Source organism: Grus americana, chromosome 1 (assembly GCF_028858705.1).
Source record: "Grus americana isolate bGruAme1 chromosome 1, bGruAme1.mat, whole genome shotgun sequence".
Classification (NCBI taxonomy): Eukaryota; Metazoa; Chordata; class Aves; order Gruiformes; family Gruidae; genus Grus; species Grus americana.
In genome coordinates this window covers 162,291,096-162,310,935 of record NC_072852.1, presented here as the reverse complement: position 1 = coordinate 162,310,935, position 19,840 = coordinate 162,291,096, and the positions used below count along the sequence as shown (strand labels likewise).

Genomic DNA, 19,840 nt, shown 5'->3' with positions numbered 1-19,840 from the left:
CAACTTCACTCCCGGCTTCAACCTTCCCCCACTCAGCGGCACAGGGGGACGGGGAATGGGGGTTACGGTCAGTTCATCTCACGGTGTTTCTGCCGCCTCTTCATCCTCAGGGGGAGGACTCCTCTCATCGTTCCCCTGCTCCAGCATGGAGTCCCTCTCACGGGGTGCAGACCTTCAGGAGCAAACTGCTCCAGCGTGGGTCCCCCACGGGGTCACAAGTCCTGCCAGCAAACCTGCCCTGGCGTGGGCTCCCCTCTGCACAGGTCCACCGGTCCGGCCAGGAACTTGCTCCAGCGTGGGCTTCCCACAGGCCGCAGCCTCCTTCAGGTGCCTCCACCTGCTCCGGCGTGGGGTCCTCCACGGGCTGCAGGTGGAATCGCTACACCCCCTCATCCTTCCTCCATGGGCTGCAGGGGGACAGCCTGCCTCACCATGGTCTTCACCACGGGCTGCAGGGGGATCTCTGCTCCGGCGCCTGGAGCTCCTCCTCCCCCTCCATCTGCACTGACCTTGGTGTCTGCAGAGTTTCTTACATCTTCTCACTCCTCTCTCCGGCCGCAAAAGCTCTCTCTCTCTAAGTGTTTTTCTACTTCTTAAATATGTTATCACAGAGGCACTGATTGGCTTGGCCTTGGCCAGCGGTGGGCCCGTCTTAGAGCCGGCTGGCATTGGCTCTATCAGACACAGGGGGAGCTTCTAGCAGCTTCTCACAGAAGCCACCCCTGTAGCCCCCCCGCTACCAAAACCCTGCCATGCAAACCCAACACAGGGACTCAAACATATGTTGCCTATCGTTGGCGTGGCGACCTGGTTCAGGAACGGCGCGACGACCAACCCCAGGTCGCTCGGTCCATCAGCTCGCGGACACCAATGTGGTGGACGGCAAATGGCGTTTATTGGTGGGTGACATAGCATTATATAGCTTGGGTTTACAACGTCACATCCGTCTGCTTACGTTGTAAACTAAATGCTGTTGGCTATTAGGAGAGGGGTCTTATCTTTCCGTACAGCGCGACATCTTCTGGCCGCCAGGCCCTAACTACCTACAAACATAAGAGAGAATTCCTGAAGCAAATGGACCTGTTTTTCCCTTGAAACACTGGCATACCTTAGAATTGTTTGATTCCCCCTTGCCATGCAGAAGAGGTGAAACCCTCACTGCAACGCCTTACCATTCCACTGCTTTGATGGTGAATTTTACTTTAGTTTTCCTCAGAAAAACAATGAGGACAGGGTAAGAGGCTGTCCACTGTTCCTATTAAGCACTCTTCCAGTGACAAAAACACTGCAGAACACTATCTGAACCACTCTTCCTTTTAAAGTCTAGGGCACTAACAAAAAACTTGCTTACGCCTGCGTAACTGGTTCATTGCACTTTCACTACTGTACTTCTACATTGTACCCCGGTCAGAGAACCTGTCCTTCAAGTTGCATAAATGTGCACTTTTGCACCACAGCTGCACTTCTAGCACACCTTGCCCAATGCTAGATTACAAATAGCTCAAAGACATTTAGAAAGGAAAGGGGTAAATTCTACAGAAAATTTTCAAGGGTAACAGTTACCACAAGTTTAAGACAAAAACACTTAAAAATTCTATCATGCTTTGAATCACAGAGCATAAAGACTTTAAATAGGTCTCTAGCAGACAACATTTTGAGAAAAGAAGGAAGGCCTTGATCTTAGAAGCCAAGACTAGTTAACAGGTACTGAGCTAGCAGTTTGCAGACATAAGATAGCTGCTGGAAACTTACAGAAGTCAATAACTAAGAAGAAACAGGAGGAGGATGCCAGGAGCCACGGGAGGGCAGGAAGAATACTGCTAGGTGTTACCAGGCACAGCAGTTCTGCCCAAACTCCAGCTGGCAGGTATCGTTTCAGAGAGGAGTGAGAACTGGAGCATTTTAAAGCAGCAGCCTGCAAACTCAATGCATGTATACATACAACTCCATCAAAAGGCAAAAGGGCAAAGCCACACGCCTGAGCTCTCCGGCCAGGTGAGTATCACTGAGCACTGCTGTAGCTAGGCAGGCCCAAACGGGTACGTGTGTAAGAGACAGCTCAGGTTAAGAGGGTGGTAGGCAGGAAAAGAAACTCCAAACACAGCCTAAGTCAGTACTGGGGTGTGTGGCTTCAGAAGAGACCTCAGAAGTGCAACTTGGATTTAGATGATGGCTGAAATACCGCGGCAGTTATAAGCAAGGAATCGGTCTCTCGTCGTTTTTGCGTTTACCAGGAATTTCTCTTCTAGCAGTAGCATTCATGCCAGGTATAAATCCTAGCTAGCCATTTAACTCACAAATGTTACAGTATCACATATGGAAGATTTCAAATAAAACTAGTACAAATGAAGAAAAAAGTTACATGGTTAACACCATGAATTTTAAACAGTGGAGGAAAAATAGACATAAAACTTTCAAATGCAGTAAAGTAACTTAAGCCTTAGAGACTCTTTAAATCCTCTTAAAAGATTCTTCCATTCTTGCTGTACTTAATGACTTTCCGTGCAGGGAAAAATAAAGTTGCTACCATCCACAGGATGCTGAGAAACAAACATTAGCTTGAGATATGACTGTGTCCTTGAAAGACAAACCTTTATCTTTTGTACCCAGCTGAAACTCATCCTCTTTCCCGTGTGTCTGCCAAAATAATTCTCTGAAAACCAACCGCTCTCACTTTGTTTCACAAGGGGACCTTGAGCCTATTGCTCCATCACGGAAGAGTGGATGAGCTTCAAGAAGAGATGCAGACCAGCTCTCAAATGTGTAGCTAGGGTGAGGGGAAAAGAGAGCTTAGGTGAAAAAACACAACAAGGAGACCACAATATTCTTTTTACCACACAGTTCCGATGTATGTATAAATGAATGTGGAGGAAAGTCTACTACTTCCCATCTGACTATTCTTTATTGTCACCTGAAGCATAGTATCCCCTGCTTTCTTCTCTCCATCTGAGTGTACTTTAAGATCAGTGCAAAAATCTCACTTGTTCTACAAAACCTAAGAGAAAGCACCCTCTTAAAAAATATTATTTTCAGTTTTGCCCAAATATACCTAATCATCGTCTTAATCAGTTTTTATGTATCGCCCACTCTCTTCTCCTCCTAATTCCTTTCTACTTATTTACATTTCAGTAATACATCTTTGGTCAGGCAGCATCTTTCCATTCAGTAGCAGAATGTCCAACCCTGAAAAACTGGGCAGTTTAGGAAATGCAAGCTAAAAAGCTGGTGACGGCATCAAGGATGCTACAGATTCATTAGGACAATTCTCTGCCCAATGAACCTCGATTCTGGAGCTGGTTTCCAAAAACCATCCTTAAGGAATCATAAGCACAGGGGCTTTGGAGCAAGTTGTTAGGAGCAAAATCTTGTGACCACTAAGATATGCTGGAAAAGGAGACAGGAGAAAAAAGGGGAACAGATCATCACTACCTCCGATCAAATACCATTTTCCTGCTCCTAAAGAATCTTTTTCAGCCATCCATGTCTCTCAACCTGCACATCAGATCCCTTGAAAGAGCGCTGCCCTGAAGCTGAACACAGCATGTGAGAGTACAGAAAAGACAAGCGTGCAACATCCAGTATCCCAAACACTTCTCTCAACTCCCACAGTTTAGTTTAAGCAGTAATAATAAATGTTACTGCCTACAATACTACCGTAGTCATGATTTTCACGCAACAACCTTTTCTAACTCCATTTGCATCACCTTTTACAAAATGTTGCTTTGAAGTGCAAAGATCACCTGTTTAATTACCTGTGGACAATTAGCAAATTTATCAAGAAAGAAACTGATTTATTATACTCAAGCACATGGAGAAGAAAATAAACCAGGAGATTTTAAGCTACCTTCATCAACAAATGGCATAGTGACACTATGCAAAGCCATATGGTTACATGTAAAACACTTCTGTTTTCCCCATTCTAGACCAGATTAACCTGACTTTTTCACACAATTAAGTTCTAACATGTCTGGCATGCTTTAATTCTGTATTTTGATAACCTGATTTGGGATTTTTTTAAGTTTTAAACTCAAAACACAATTTGCACTTAAATCTTTCACTCTTGTAGTTTATGCTAAAGGACTGGTGCATACCGCTAACATGACTATTTGATTCTCATCACACTAGACACAGCAAAGCAAACAAAATAATGTCCCTCTGCCAAAAACCAGCAGCATTTCTGATGTTCATCCTTACTGAACTTGAGTCTTGACTCCAGTATTGAAAGCAGCCACGAGACACCAGCTAGGGCTCACACCTGTACTTCACAGCTGACAGGGTAGTGCAGTGCACACAGAATATGAATCTTGCAGCTCCCATCAGCCTTCCTTGTTCTCCAACTCCCAATCCCAACATATCTGCACACGTTCCTCTTACTTCAAAAAATGTCTACAACACCTCTTTGCACATACACTTTTCTCCTAGACTTCAGCCTGCCCTACAGCATGTTTCATGTTTTTGCACATGCTTACACAGCAACACATTAAGTTTTCAAAATAGGTTATTCCATTAAAAATCCCAAACTCTGCAAAACTAAAATAAGGCTGCTTTTTTCGGTGACATTAAAACAACGTCAGAGTAAGAGAAGAAATCCACATACCATTCAAACCAATAACCATACCTTGATTCGTCGTATGCTAACCACTGCCTCGGATACTCTCTCAACAGCCGCAGGGAAGAACAGAGTTACTGTCAGTCTTACTGCGCCATACAGGGACACTGCAACGAACACCCGGCTTGCCGAAATAACATTGCCAAGTAGCACGTACGCCATGAAAGTCATGAACACTGTTATTTTGCTTGCCACAAAGAAAGAGGCTAAGTTCAGTCCTCGAAGGTAGGAGCTTTTCAAAACCATGGCAATCTCCTTCCTAAAAATGCAAAATATAAACAATCACATCAACTTCTCTCATTACAGTTGCCCTCAACAGTAGGATGAGGGAAACCCACCCTCGGGATTTTACTTTCATATCCTTTCTCCTCCCCTCGCACCACCCCAACTCATATGTAAAGAACCGTACTCAAAAATAACTGTAAAGAAAGTGTGCTATATGGTAAATACAAAAGAGAATTTAAAAGGCTTAGAAATTGAGCACAGAAAATTGTTATATTTAATATCACAGTAGCTATAGAAAATAATTATTTTTCAGAGACAGAAAACCAAAAAACTCTTTTTTTTCCCCTGCTTTAGTCAAACTATTATTTTAATTCAGATTCTAATCTGCTTTGACTCTTTCTGGGTTGCATACAAGAGCAAAGAGGGAAAAAAACCACTGTATAAAGGCCAAGCGCCCACAAACTCCTTATCCTTCCAATATCAAAATCCAGTAGATATCAGTCACAAAACTCCTGATAAGATCAACATCTGCTCTACAGCTGAAAAAAACAGGGCAACTTCCAAAAGATCAAGAATTCACCCATGGCCCAAGTATCTGCTATTGTTCAGTTGCTGCTGCTCAAGCTGTGTTACAGGATTTGCAGTATTTCCTTTGATCTCAGGCTAAATCCTTCAGAATTTGGACCCTGATCCTGGCTTCTTTTGCTCTAGGAATTCTGGTTCATAATTCAAAAAATACCGATCGGTGAGGCAAACTGTTCTGCCAGCCATTACCCAAGCTAAACAGTGATTTAAGTACTGCACAGGCACATAATTCTCCGTCCAGCAACTGAAAAGCTGCTGATGCATATGTTCTCAATTTCCACTTCAGTCAAATTTTAGTTTCTACTACTAAATGACTCATCAAGTCCAATCCTCAAAACGTTACTGCACTATCGACAATGTGGATGTCATCAGACTTAACTTCTTATAAAAATAATAGTTTTTCTTTACCAAGAGAGCCATAACAAGTTACTCCTTCCCTATATATTATAATTTTATCTGCTTGAAATGAGATAGAATATACAATATTGAAACAATTCCTAATTTCTCTTCCCAAATATTCTGGCAATTCTCAGGGAAAATCTTGATCATTTTTATTACCTTCCACTTGCAACTATATACTAAGATTAGAAACTCAACTTAATTTACTTCAAATTGTGTAATCATAAGTCCTCACTTAACAGAAGAAGGATGCAGGATGTGCTACTGGAAAACTAGTTAAGCAACTTTCCCACTATACTTGCCAAATTGGCTGAATTGACAGACTTTCAAAGAGTTTCAAAGACTTATTTTTTTCAGCTTAAGGGCTCACAATCTCTGATCTTTGCTCCAGAGTACAGTGAAGGAACATTTGTATGTAAACTATTTGAATTGGGTCTAATTCAATTACTCCTACAATCCTGGATGAAACTCTTTTCCCATCCTCTAATAATCCCTAATAATCCTCTCACTATCTGTGGATAATCAGCAAGTTCTTTGTGCTACTCTCCATAAATATCAGATAAATTACAGCCTACCCGCAGGCTGTGTATAATATACTACGCTGTCTGAAGGCACAGAGTTATATCAAAGGAAACGAATACAGACAGCCACAGGAAAAAAGAGCAACGGAGGAGTTCAGATGTCATCTTAGCAACTGTCAAGGGCCACTGTGGAAATACTGGGCAATAAATCACCTGGCTGAATTTAAGACTTTTAACTACAGTTTTCCACAGTGCCCTTAAAGAAAAGAAAGATGGCTCAAGATGTCTTTTGGAAGAGCTTATTTCTCTCCATCATTAAAAAGGAAGCCTGTAATCCTAATGAAGTGTTGAACTTGGAAATCTAGTTTAGTGATATGAATACACCCACTGAGGAAGCTTTCAATAAAGAAATATCCTCTCTGGCTCCACGCAAGAGAGCAAAGCTTTCCACCAGTCAAGAACATTCAATCAGCACAGGATCCTATAATCTGAAGGAGGAAAGGATTATGCCTGTGGCAAGAAACATCTCAGGGAACATTAGCAAGTTTGCAAGCCTGCACACACATGTGAAGGAAAAAAAACCCTTTAAAGAAAAAGAATTCCAAATAAAACAAATTTAAAAAAAATATCAGAAAATCTACAGCAGGATAATAACCTTCTACTCATATGCCGGAGAGGGACTAACATGAAAATTAAATGATGAGAAATATGCACCTGAACTCCTACAGTTATCCTTTAGCACTGAATGCTCTTATAGTGTCAAGTAAAAGTGCAAATATTGATTGAAAATCGAATTTATGAATAAGTTTTAATCAGATGCTGATGGATCTGTGAAATGAAATGTCTTAGGATACCAAACTCAGCTGGCCCTGCCAGTGGAACAACTAGAGATCTGCTGAGCTCCTGTCTTTCTCCTCTCCAACCTTCCCAGATGGCCTGAGCAATACTTCACAATACAGAAAGGGAAGCAGAGTACTACCTGAGGATGCTATCATTTAGGCAGAAAGTCAGATTCCATATATTTCTCAGAAGGGAAATGCCTGCTTATCGGTTCCTTGCTTTTGTTTACAGAACTGTGAGGATTAAATTGTTCAATTACAACTACTGTAGTTTATTAGTTGCTGGTTTTAAACACAACTGTAAAAGGAAGCATAAACCCCACCTCGCCCCAGTATTCATAAATATAATTTTTTTTTTCTTTTTCTGTCCCTTTAGGATGCATTTTCATTCCTTCGCTCTTGCTATAGAAAATTTAAAATAAAAAAAGCCAAAGAAGTTCAAGTAAATTGCACTTTAAAGCACAAAATAATGCACTTATTGACACGTAAAAAAATGAAAACAGATATAGATCATATACCAAGCTGCATATTTCCAAGATTACCTTCTTAAACCATTCACAAGTTCTGCAAATGATTTTTCCCAAGCATACATCTTTATTATCTTCATACCACTTATGACTTCATTCATGGTCCTTATCCTGACATCTGTTAAGGTGGCTGTCTTGCTTCTGTAAATAGCACAAAGTCAAAATTCTCAGATTCTCAAAGCAAGAGAGACTATTTATGAACACATAACATACTCATATTAACAAAGTTTTTGCTTTTACTTGTAAAGTTGATTCATATAATTGTAATTTCACTAAAGGCTCTTCCTAAAGTAGTATCTTAAAGTGGACCCACAGGGGAAAGACTTGGTATGTCTATTCCTGGAATTCATTCCCTGTTCTCAGGAACTAAGAGCTGATTCAATGTTCAGAATTATATGTCAGCTTGTGCCAACACATAGTATTCCTTACACAACATATCTGTGTATGCAAAAAACCACAAATTAAAGAAAAAAAATCACAAATATTAAATTTAGAACTGAACAAAAAATCAGAAAATTACTTTTAAAAATGGTTTTGAAATGCCAAAACAACAAACCTTCTCATAAGGCTCTTTTGACGGTTGTTAAATAAACTGGCCTCCATTTGCATCTTTTTAAGATTAACTCGAGTCAAAGTAAAGATTATTTAGTAACAGTACACAAACTATAATTTAGGACAGCTAATCTTGATATGATTTTGTTTAATAAATAAATATTATTTAAGCATTAATTGTAATTAAAACTAAAGGAAATATATCTTAGTCCCACATTATGTTTGCACTGATGAACAAACTGGAAAGTATATATAATTAAATAATAAGGTCACAGTTTTAATTAGGAAAAAAAGCATTGGAAGTTAGAAGGCATGCAATGAATGCATAAACCATGCAAATAAAGCCTATTACAATTCTGAATTAATTCATGTAGACAAACATACTTTGCACATAGTGAGCTATGCTAGGCCTTATTTTGATAAAACACACCTTTTCCTGCTAAATTACTTATTTTTTGTATATGCCAGTGAAAGTTAACATTCAGATATCATATTTAAAAAACAAAACACCACCAAAAAAGCAGCTCTTTAGGGAAAAAAAAAAAAGCTCTCTAGAAGGGGTAGTCGGGCTTTGTCAGCTTAACCTGCCCCCTGTAAGATTTCTCTGACACTCTGGAAGAAACAGCCATGTTTAAAGCACTTCAGTAGAAAGAATTTCAGGCATCTTCATCATTTTAAAAAAACCTTCTCAGCACCAGTGTTCCATAAATGTTAGGATGGCTGAAGCAGGGTATTGAGAAATATGACAAGAAAAACTGACAGGAGAACCAGGAACCTGGCCCTAATACAATCAAGGCTTCTTAATAAGGACCAAGGAAGATAGTTTAGCTTCAACCAACCGTACTGACAAGGAACGAGATTATCTCTGCTAAGTCCTCTTTTCCTTTTTCAAAAAGAAACAGTAAAAGAAAAACCATTCCTCAAAGAATGTAAGAAAGAGTTTATCTTTTCTTCCCCATAAACACACCACCACTGCAAAATTTAGCACATGTTGTTCACGTCTCTGCAGCAGCAAACAATAATTCTCGCCTGCAATCTTTTGAACCAGTCACCTATCAGACCTAACTTCCAGGCTTCGTCTCCAGACTAACAGAAGGTTGAAGATGATTCAAAATAATAAAGTTAATGGAGGTTTCTTTTTTAAATGGTGTGAGTCAAAAAGGCTATAGTTCTCATAAACCAATTACCACTGAAATGTTGTTATAGCAACCATTCTCTTTCAAATTGCTTTAAAATGTTCATGAGGTTGGTGGGGTTTTGGTGGGGTTTTTTGTTTAAGTTATACTCCTCTACAATGCGAAAAAGCATATTTTTGTACATACATACCAGAAGACAGAGTCTCTGAGTTATTATATAATGGTTTAAAGTACACAGACTTCCAGTGCACTGATGGCAATTTACAGCAGAGAAAGACATGTCCCCAGTTTTAAAAATATTAAGTTCAGAGTATGTGCAGATCAGGATGACTGGGAAACACATGCTCACATAGCATACTTAAGAACACAATAGGAAAGGACCTGAAAATTCTTTAAATGTCTGAGGAGTCCCCTCTATGATAGTAATAACCATTCTAAATTAAGCAAGCTGTAGAATTCCTTCTTCCTTCACAAGGCATATTTGGTGGGTTTTAATCATGTCTGACACAGCAGTTGCACATAATTTTTCCTCTTAAAAAAATTAAAAAGGCTTTAAATGAGAATATTACAGTTGCATGGCTAAGTAGTGAAAGGGTTGAGCTCTTGTGAATAAATACATATTAAATGGTCTTCAGTCCAATAATTGAACTATTTCTCAAATAAGATATTATGTCATGTGTATTTTGAAAAATTTCTATTACTTGTGCAGGTAAAAGCAAGACTGCATAGTACAGTGCCTACCACTCCGTAGGATACTAAGTCCATTTCTGCATACTCCTACAGCACTGAAGTTAATGCCTGCATCATAAACTGGCAGGCATATATACGTTTACAACACTGGGTCACAAGTACAATGTTGAATAATAGCACAAATTAGCTGCCACACTGAGCACACCTGGATTTTAGCAAAAGCTTTAATCCTTAAATTATTTCTTCATAGGCTGATTTCCTTAAAGCCATGCAGATTCCCAGCAATTGCCATGTGAACACATCATTATGGAGCTGGAATCCACTTCAGTTTTTCCATTAACTCTGTTCACTGCAAATCTATTCACAAATACAAAGATTTGTGCACACGTAGACAAGCAAGTTTTTCTGGTTAACAAATTCTTTCCCTTGCACTGCATCCAAACAAGTGGCTGTTAATGAATGGGGGAAAAAAAACCCAAACAACATTACATTGCCACTGATCAACTTTTAAAATACATACCTTCAAGAAGAGATTTTTGTCACCTTGTTGTCTGACCCTGGACAAGTCACTTAATCTCTTTGTGCCTCAGTTTCCCATCTGTAAAATGGGGATAATAATGCTTACCACCATGGATCAGGCACTAGTTAAGTGCTAAGCATTTTAACTAATAATTCAAAGCTCAAAACCTCAAAAACTGAAAACTCAAAAAACCCAACAGTGAAATAGTTTGATACTTATGTCTGCATATTACACATGCAGCGAAAATGCACAGGCAAGAATATATTGAAAGTGTTCTACAAACGTGTTTTATCATTAAAAAACCTAAGAATTTGACAGAGAACACTGAATGGCTCATTATCTGAGAAACAGCACGTGAGCATAATAACTGAAGACTATCACAGTGGTTACAAATAGAAGGAAGTCTATGAGTTGGTCTCATTTTGTAAGTCTCAGCTCTCTCCTCATACCTAGCCATGCAATGGCAATGCCAGTCTCAATATTTCTGGAAAACTTGTCCTGAAATACAACTTGAAAACAACAGCAGCTCACTAAAAAAAGTTTTGCTCATCCAAAGAAACTTATTCACCCTGAATACAAATGCAACAAAGATGCACAACACTACTAAGTGTATGCATACACAGTAAAGAAATACAAAAATATTCCCATTTGGATACAAAAGCCATTTATAAACTCACAATGTAAGTAGAGCCTGATTAATTACTGACTTGGTTTAGGCCCAGCCAACAGCTGAGCACCACGCAGCCACTCACTCACCCCTCCCCCAGTGGGATGGGGAGGAGAACGGAAAAACAACGGCAAAGCCTTGAGGGTTGGGATAAGGGCTGTTTACTGGGACAGCAAGGGAGAGGGAAACAATCAACAACAGTACTGATAACAGATATTCACAATGGGTGATAACAGAGAACAATTTACCGATCCAATGACCAACCAACCGGACGCTCAGCCCATCCCGGAACCGCCCCCTCCCCTGCCCGACTGGCCCCCTTTTATGGTGAGCATGACATCATATGGTATGGAATAGCCCCCGGCCAGCTTGGCTCACCTGTCCTGGCTCCTTGTGAAATTAACTCTATCCTTGCCAGAACCAGGACATTATCCACCCCTTATTCCATACCATCACGTCATGCCCAGATTATTTCACAGATCTCATTCCCTTAATTCTACAGGCTATCGCTCTAAAATGTCTGTCAAGTTCATTTAGTCCATGGCTTTGGGTTCCATCTGCCATTACAGTCTCTCAGAGCAGGAGCAATGGTGTGTGCTGCTGGATTGATGCACGCTGCATCTGAAGTCCTTTTTTTTTTTTTTTTTTTTTTTTTCTCCACAGCTGGTGTATCTGGTATGGTCCATGCTCGCAGTCTGGACGTCAAAGACGTGATTTTCAATGAAGTTCCTGGGCACCAGTTGAAGTCAGTTCTAGTTCCAAAGTCCATCCTTCATTAGTTTTGGGTGATTCTTATGGTCATACCATTGATATCACACAATTTAATTTATTGGCTGTTTTCACCCAAAATCAAATCCCCTTGGGGTACACACCGGACTTCCCCATCCCCCACAAGTGCACCCTGGTCCCTGAGCAAAAGCAATCCCGCAGATGGGCTTGCCTTAGCCTGAAGCAGGGATAACCCAAACTGGTTTACCCAAAATATTTTTCATGCGCACTACAGGAACTTTATCCCCTTCTACTGGGCGTGGAAGTTTTGATTGGGCAGGGCCAGCTCGATTGGCAGATCCCCTAGTGTTAACTAACCGGGTGGCCTTTGCTAAATGTGTGTCCCAGTGTTTGAGGGTCCCACCACCCATTGCTCTCAGGGTAGTTTTTAGCAGTCCATTGTACCTTTCAATTTTCCCAGAGGCTGGTGCATGGTAGGGGATGTGATACACCCACTCAATACCATGCTCTTTGGCCCAGGTGTCCATGAGGTTGTTCCAAAAATGAGTCCCGTTGTCTGACTCAATTCTCTCTGGGGTGCCATGTCGCCACAGGACTTGCTTTTCAAGACCCAGGATGGTGTTCCGGGCAGTGGCATGGGGCACAGGATATGTTTCCAGCCATCCAGTGGTTACTTCCACCATTTTAAGAACATACCGCTTGCCTTGGTGGCTTTGTGGGAGCGTGATGTAGTCGATCTGCCATGCTTCCCCATATTTATATTTCAACCATCGTCCTCCATACCACAGAGGCTTTACCCGCTTGGCTTGCTTGATTACAGCGCATGTTTCACATTGATGGATGACCTGTGAGATGGCGTCCATGCTCAAGTCCACCCCTCGATCACGGGCCCATCTATATGCCACATCTCTTCCTTGATGGCCTGAGGTGTCACGGGCCCACTGAGCTATAAATAATTCACCCTTACGCTGCCAGTCCAAATCCACCTGAGCCACTTCAATCTTGGCAGCCTGATCCACCTGCTGGTTGTTTTGATGTTCCTCTGTGGCCCAACTCTTGGGTACGTGGGCATCTACATGACATACCTTTACAACTAGCTTCTCTAGCCGGGCAGCAATATCTTGCCACAATGGGGCAGCCCAGATGGGTTTGACTCTGCATTGCCAGTTGTTTCGCTTCCACTGCTGTAACCACCCCCACAGGGCATTGGCCACCATCCATGAGTCGGTATAGAGGTACAGTGTTGGCCACTTTTCTCTTTCAGCAATGTCTAGAGCCAGCTGGATGGCTGTCACCTCTGCAAACTGGCTCGATTCACCTTGTCCTTCAGCAGCTTCTGCAACTCGCCGTGTAGGACTCCATACAGCGGCCTTCCACCTTCGATGCTTTCCCACAATGCGACAGGACCCATCAGTGAAGAGGGCATATGGTTTCTCATCTTCTGTTAGTTTATTATACGGTGGGGCTTCTTCAGCACGTGTCACCTCCTCCTCTGGCGACATTCCAAAATCTTTCCCTTCTGGCCAGTCTGTGATCACTTCCAGAATTCCTGGACGACTGGGGCTTCCTATTCGAGCCCGCTGTGTAATCAGTGCAACCCACTTACTCCACGTAGCATCGGTTGCATGATGTGTAGAAGGAGCCCTCTCCTTGAACATCCAGCCCAGCACTGGCAGTAGGGGTGCCAAGAGGAGCTGTGCTTCAGTGCCAATCACCTCTGAAGCAGCTCGAACCCCTTCATAGGCTGCCAATATCTCCTTTTCTGTTGGAGTGTAGCGGGCCTCAGATCCTCTGTATCCCCGACTCCAAAACCCCAGGGGTCGACCTCGAGTCTCCCCTGGTGCTTTCTGCCAGAGACTCCAGGTAGGGCCATTCTCCCTGGCTGCGGTGTACAACACATTTTTTACATCTGGTCCTGCCCAGACTGGCCCAAGAGCTACAGCACGAACTATTTCTTGTTTAATTTGTTCAAAAGCTTGTCGTTGCTCAGGGCCCCATTTGAAATCATTCTTCTTCCGGGTTACGTGGTAGAGAGGGCTTACTATCAGACTGTAATTCAGAATGTGCATTCTCCAGAAACCCACAACACCTAAGAAGGCCTGTGTCTCCTTTTTGTTGGTTGGTGGAGACATGGCTGCTATTTTGTTGATAATATCCATTGGGATCTGATGCCGCCCATCATGCCACCTTATTCCTAAAAACTGGATTTCCTGCGCAGGCCCCTTCACCTTACTTCGTTTTATGGCAAAGCCAGCCTGCAGCAGGATTTGGATTATTTTCTTCCATTTCTCAGAAACTTCCTCTGCTGAGTTGCCCCATACAATGATGTCATCAATGTATTGCAGGTGCTCCGGGGCTTCACCCTTTTCCAGTGCAGTCTGGATCAGTCCATGGCAAATGGTGGGGCTGTGTTTCCACCCCTGGGGCAGTCGATTCCAGGTGTACTGGACGCCCCTCCAAGTGAAAGCAAACTGTGGCCTGCACTCTGCTGCCAAAGGGATCGAGAAAAATGCATTAGCTATATCAATTGTGGTGTACCACATGGCTGCCTTTGACTCCAGTTCATACTGAAGCTCCAGCATGTCTGGCATGGCAGCACTCATCGGCGGTGTGACTTCATTCAGGCCACGATAGTCTACCATCAGCCTCCACTCTCCATTGGACTTCCGCACTGGCCATATGGGACTGTTAAAGGGTGAGCGGGTTCTGCTGATCACTCCCTGACCCTCCAGTTGACGAATTAGCTTGTGGATGGGAACCAGGGAGTCCCTGTCGGTGCAGTGCTGCCACTGGTGCACACCTGTGGTAGCAATCGGCACCTGTTGCTCTTCAACCCTCAGCAACCCTACAACAGAAGGGTCCTCCGAGAGACCGGGCAAACTAGACAATGGTTCAATTTCCTCCGCTTCCAAGGCAGCTATTCCAAAAGCCCACCGGTAGCCTTCTGGGTCTTTGAAATACCCTTTCCGGAGGTAGTCTATGCCCAGGATGCACAGAGTCACAGAGCCAGGATGGCCCAGTCACAATGGGGTGCTTTTGCCACTCATTCCCAGTTAGACTTACTTCAGCTTCCAACAGAGTCAACTGTTGGGATGCCCCCGTCACACCAGAAATAGATATCGGTTCCACCCCTTCATAGCTCGATGGCATTAGGGTACCCTGTGCACCGGTGTCCACTAAGGGCCTTGTACTCCTGTGGGTCCGATGTGCCAGGCCATCGGATCCACACAGTCCGATACACTTTGTTGTCTCTTTCCTCCACCTGGCTGGAGGCAGGGCCCCTCTAATCCTGCTCATCATAGTCACTACTCACCTCTTGCAAAAAGGACTTAGAAGTCCCTTCAAGAGGATCATAAGTGCGATCAGGCCTTCCACTTGGTCTGGGGGGCTGCCCCGTGGAAATTGGAGCGGCATTCTTTCTGGAAGAGTCCCTTTGTATAGCTGTCTTGCCTTGTAGCTGATGTACTCGTGCCCGCAGGGTTGAGGTAGGCTTCCCATCCCATTTCCTCATGTCTTCTCCGTGGTCACACAGATAAAACCACAGGATACCTTGTGGTGTGTATGCTCTATATCCCCTCTCTGGAGCAGAAAAATGCTTACTCCTAACAGCTGAAATACGGGTCTGTACAGGTGGGGAGTATGATATATCCTCTTTGAGTTGCCGGACATCCTGGGACAGTTTCTCCACAGCCGAGACGAGGGAGGAAGAAAGGCTCTCTTCATATTGCCGGAGTCGGCCAGCCACTTCATCCACTGTGGGTGCCTCTTCACTTTTCCAATCGATGACTGCCAGTGAGTTGGCGTACGATGATGGTGCACTTCGTACAAATTTTTGTCACATGGGTCGGGCACATTGGACTTCATCGGGGTCTGTGGGCACCTGTATGTTGTCCAAATCATAGTAAACCATTTCCCGCACAGCTAATTCCCTCAGATATTGGGTACCTCTCTCCATGGTGGTCCACTTGCCTGGCCAACATATGACATCTTCGCTGAAAGGATACCTTTCCCTCACACTTGACAGGAGTCGCCTCCAGAGGCTGAGGGCCTGTGCCTTCTTCCCAATTGCCTTGTCAATGCCCCCTTCCCTAGACAAGGATCCTAGCTGCTTGGCCTCCCTGCCCTCCAGTTCCAGACTACTGGCCCCGTTATCCCAGCAGCGGAGCATCCAGGTAATAATGTGCTCCCCTGGAAGGCACCTGAAGTCTTTCTGCATATCTTGCAGCTCACTCAGGGACAGGGATCGGGTGATCACTTCTGGTTCTGGCTCTTCTTCTTGTTCTCGTGATGGTCCCGGTTCATCATCATCTCTCACTAAGCAAACCGATTTCTTTGTGTATTTCTTTTTGTGTATAGGGGCTACTGATACGGGTTGATCTTTTGGCTTGGCTACAGTGCCTGTTGCGGGAGCTTGGGCAGCTGCAGGGCCTGTTGCGGGGGCTTGGGCAGCTGCAGGGCCTGTGGGTCCGCTCTCTCCCTCTGGATGGTGCTGTCTACTATCAAGCAGCGTTTGACAGATTGTGGCCAGGGCCCAGCACAGTGCAGTAAGTTGTGTCTCCTCAGAATCCCCACAGCATTTTCCTTTCAAATATTCTACCATTTTATCAGGGTCTTGCAGTTGTTCGGGAGTGAAGCTCCAAACCATTGGGGGTGAAAAGGTCTCTAGATACCCGCCCATACTCTCCCACATGCCATGCCAGCCCTGACCATTCAGCCTTGGGGAAGATCCCTGGGTGGTATCCTTGAAACAATTTTTGCTAACCCTGAACAGGACTTGGAAAACATGCAGCAGACCTAGCAATAGGAATATACTGGCCTGAACATTCCAAGGGTATTCAAAATTCTCAAAAATTGTTGTAACCAACCAAAAGGGAAAAGGGGAGGTGAAAGAGTGGGAGAAGGTATCCCCCCCTGTCTTCCCCATAGATTGGGTGCAATTATTAAATCAATTCTGAAAGATACTGACTGAGGTACAGGCATGACAGAAACGCTACGTACAAGTACCAGCTCAGACTCATGACTGTCGATGATATCTTATCATAAGTCATTATCACACAGTATAAAAATATGAGAACAGGAACCCCTCTCCCAGAGGTGATAAACAGCGCCACAGGGATTACATAGAGTAAACATGGGTTTACAAACCAGAGCCATGTGACCAAACAGAACATCATTATACCCAGTGACTGTTTCAATAACATCATAAATGCTTATAACAATTTTGCTTTAACACACTTGGGTCAGACTTGTCGTTATCACAACCCCTCGGGCCCCACGTTGGGCGCCAAAAGGACTGACATGGTTTAGGCCCAGCCAACAGCTGAGCACCACGCGCCGCTCACTCACCCCTCCCCCGGCGAGATGGGGAGGAGAACGGAAAAACAACGGCAAAGCCTTGAGGGTTGGGATAAGGGCTGTTTACTGGGACAGCAAGGGAGAGGGAAACAATCAACAACAGTACTGATAACAGATATTCACAATGGGTGATAACAGAGAACAATTTACCGATCCAATGACCGACCGACCAACCTGACGCTCAGCCCATCCCAGAACCGCCCCCTCCCCTGCCCTACCGGCCCCCTTTTATGGTGAGCATGATGTCACATGGTATGGAATAGCCCCCGGCCAGCTTGGCTCACCTGTCCTGGCTCCTTGTGAAATTAACTCTATCCTTGCCAGAACCAGGACAATTACACAAGAAAAAAAGTTAGGAAGCAAGAACATTGAAGATAATTCAATATTCCCGCTTGAGGCAAGTCTTTTTTTTTTTAGAGGAAGTCAGAGAAAAATAAATTTAATATGTCTGATAATGGAAAATTACTGCAAACTATTTTTCTGTCTCCACACACTAGAACCTTACGTTAGGTTAGAAACCTCATAGCTGGCATCAAAACCACCACCAAAATTTTTTTCTTCCTTTCTCTCTCAGTTCCTTCCCCTTTTTCCTCTCTGCATCTCTGTCTTGGAGGAGAGAGAGCAAGATCTTTGAACACAAAACCTTCAGAGCTTTCTACCACAACTCCCATATCACCCCAGCAAGTCCAACTCATGGCAGGATGACAGCATTTCCTTTGTAGTAAACACTCCCTAAGCATCAATGCAGGAAGGCAAAGCTCAAGGAGTTACACAGTTCTATGCCAAGATCTACAGCAAGGTAGCTACAGAAGTAGCCCAACTTTTTTAATATACTGGACAGCAGATATTTTTAGCACGTCTGGAAGACAGACCACTTTGAGCCCCCAAAACAGCAATTCAGAAGCCTCCCAGTAGCGATTATGAAAAACATCATCAAAGTTAAAAGACAACGCAAAAAACCACACCAGACAGAAGCTGATCTCAGAGCAGTACTCCACCTCCATCCAGTATGCATATTTTAAAACTCAGGACAGAAAATACCTACAACCCAAAATGTGTGACCTTACCTTAGGGAAGAAAAAAGCCTCCCAATGCAGGTCTGGACAGGAAGAAGAATAATGAGAACTGCCATTCCTGCAAGACATGATGGGCCTATCTCCATCCAGAGAAGTACTGTTACTGCTACAGCTTGAGTTGGTCCAGCCCACAAAAAGTGCAAGAAAATCGTTACCTAGGCAAATAGTTAAGAAACGAAAATTAGCTTTTGGTGTTAGCTAAAAAATTACACCTTAATAACACAAAGTTGAGGAAGCACTTTTGCCTGTGGCAGGTACTGAGGTGTCCAGTGAGAATTCTGCACCAGATTCAGAGACCTAAATATACACAGAGGCACCCTACCTCTAAAAAATAAGCAAATTACCACATTGATTTTGTTTTATCTTCATGCACCAATATTTCTTTGAGCTTAGGAAAATATTGGGGGGGAGTGTAGTATGTTTTCCTCCCATATTTTAAGAGACTATTTCTCTTCCTATGATGTTTGAGAAACAACTAGAAGAAAAGTTCATAAGAAACACTTAATCACCAGTTGTAAACAAAAACTTCTTCACTGAAACCCCACAATTTCTCCAGCCCCTTGGAAAGATCTGTAATACTTCTTACCTGATCAAATTTGTTCACATCATTTGACAGAAGATTTACTATTTGACCTGTGGTAGTTTTTTCCATAGCTACGTTACTGAGACGAAGCGCCTAAAAAAGTCAGAACAGTCTCAAATTGTCACAGCTTATACAGCACAGTACACCTATACAGAGAAGACTCAATACACAAATACAATAACAGGGCAAAAGCTGAAGGCATGTCTCAGCTTTTGCCTGAGAATATCTGGGCACACTTCAAGAACCTTAGATAACATGTGAGTTAGGTTAAATATTCTGAAGAAAGTCCTGAAGAAGAGTGTATCAAAAAAAAGCCTAGGGAAGGACTCCAAGAAGAAAAGTGCCATAACTGTCTTCATGTTGTCTGAAGTGATTAAAAATGGGAAAATACCAACATAGCAAGTTATTAAAACTAAACAAAAAAGCCTGTAACTTTCGATTTGTATTGTTCTCCCTCACATTATGAGCATCTGTTCAAAACAGGAACAAAAAACTCCACCTGAAGATCAAATTAAAATCAGGACGACATTGGCCAACTGAAAGAATTCTGATTTGAATGAGGTTCCTGACAGAAGACAAAAACCCCAAGCTATTCATTTTACGCTATCCGTTCTTGCTAACGCGGCAAACCATCTTTCTGTCTTCACAAATTAGACTTAATATCCCTTTAAAAATTAATAGATATTTTCCTTGTTAATAACTCTTGTAAAATCATAAGATTTCTAAACAATATTAAATGAAGTTTAGCATATGCTATGAAAAGCAACAAGAGTAAATATCAAATATTTTCATAGGTTAATAAGTTAATCAGTAGAAAAACAGTATGT

At 42.9% G+C, this 19,840-nt stretch overlaps 1 protein-coding gene across 5 annotated transcripts in view; it reads right to left on the bottom strand.

Annotated features, from left to right (window-relative positions):
* ABCC4 (ATP binding cassette subfamily C member 4) overlaps nucleotides 1-19,840 on the bottom strand; it is a 162,637-nt gene that overhangs the window by 119,282 nt on the left and 23,515 nt on the right. For all 5 annotated transcript variants that reach the window (XM_054832340.1, XM_054832358.1, XM_054832348.1 and 2 more), the window contains exons 5-8: nucleotides 19,017-19,106; nucleotides 18,422-18,585; nucleotides 7,721-7,846; nucleotides 4,619-4,868 (exon numbers count right to left, since the gene is read on the bottom strand). In XM_054832340.1, the coding sequence (XP_054688315.1) occupies nucleotides 4,619-4,868; nucleotides 7,721-7,846; nucleotides 18,422-18,585; nucleotides 19,017-19,106 (630 nt within the window). The remainder of the gene's footprint in view (nucleotides 1-4,618; nucleotides 4,869-7,720; nucleotides 7,847-18,421; nucleotides 18,586-19,016; nucleotides 19,107-19,840) is intronic.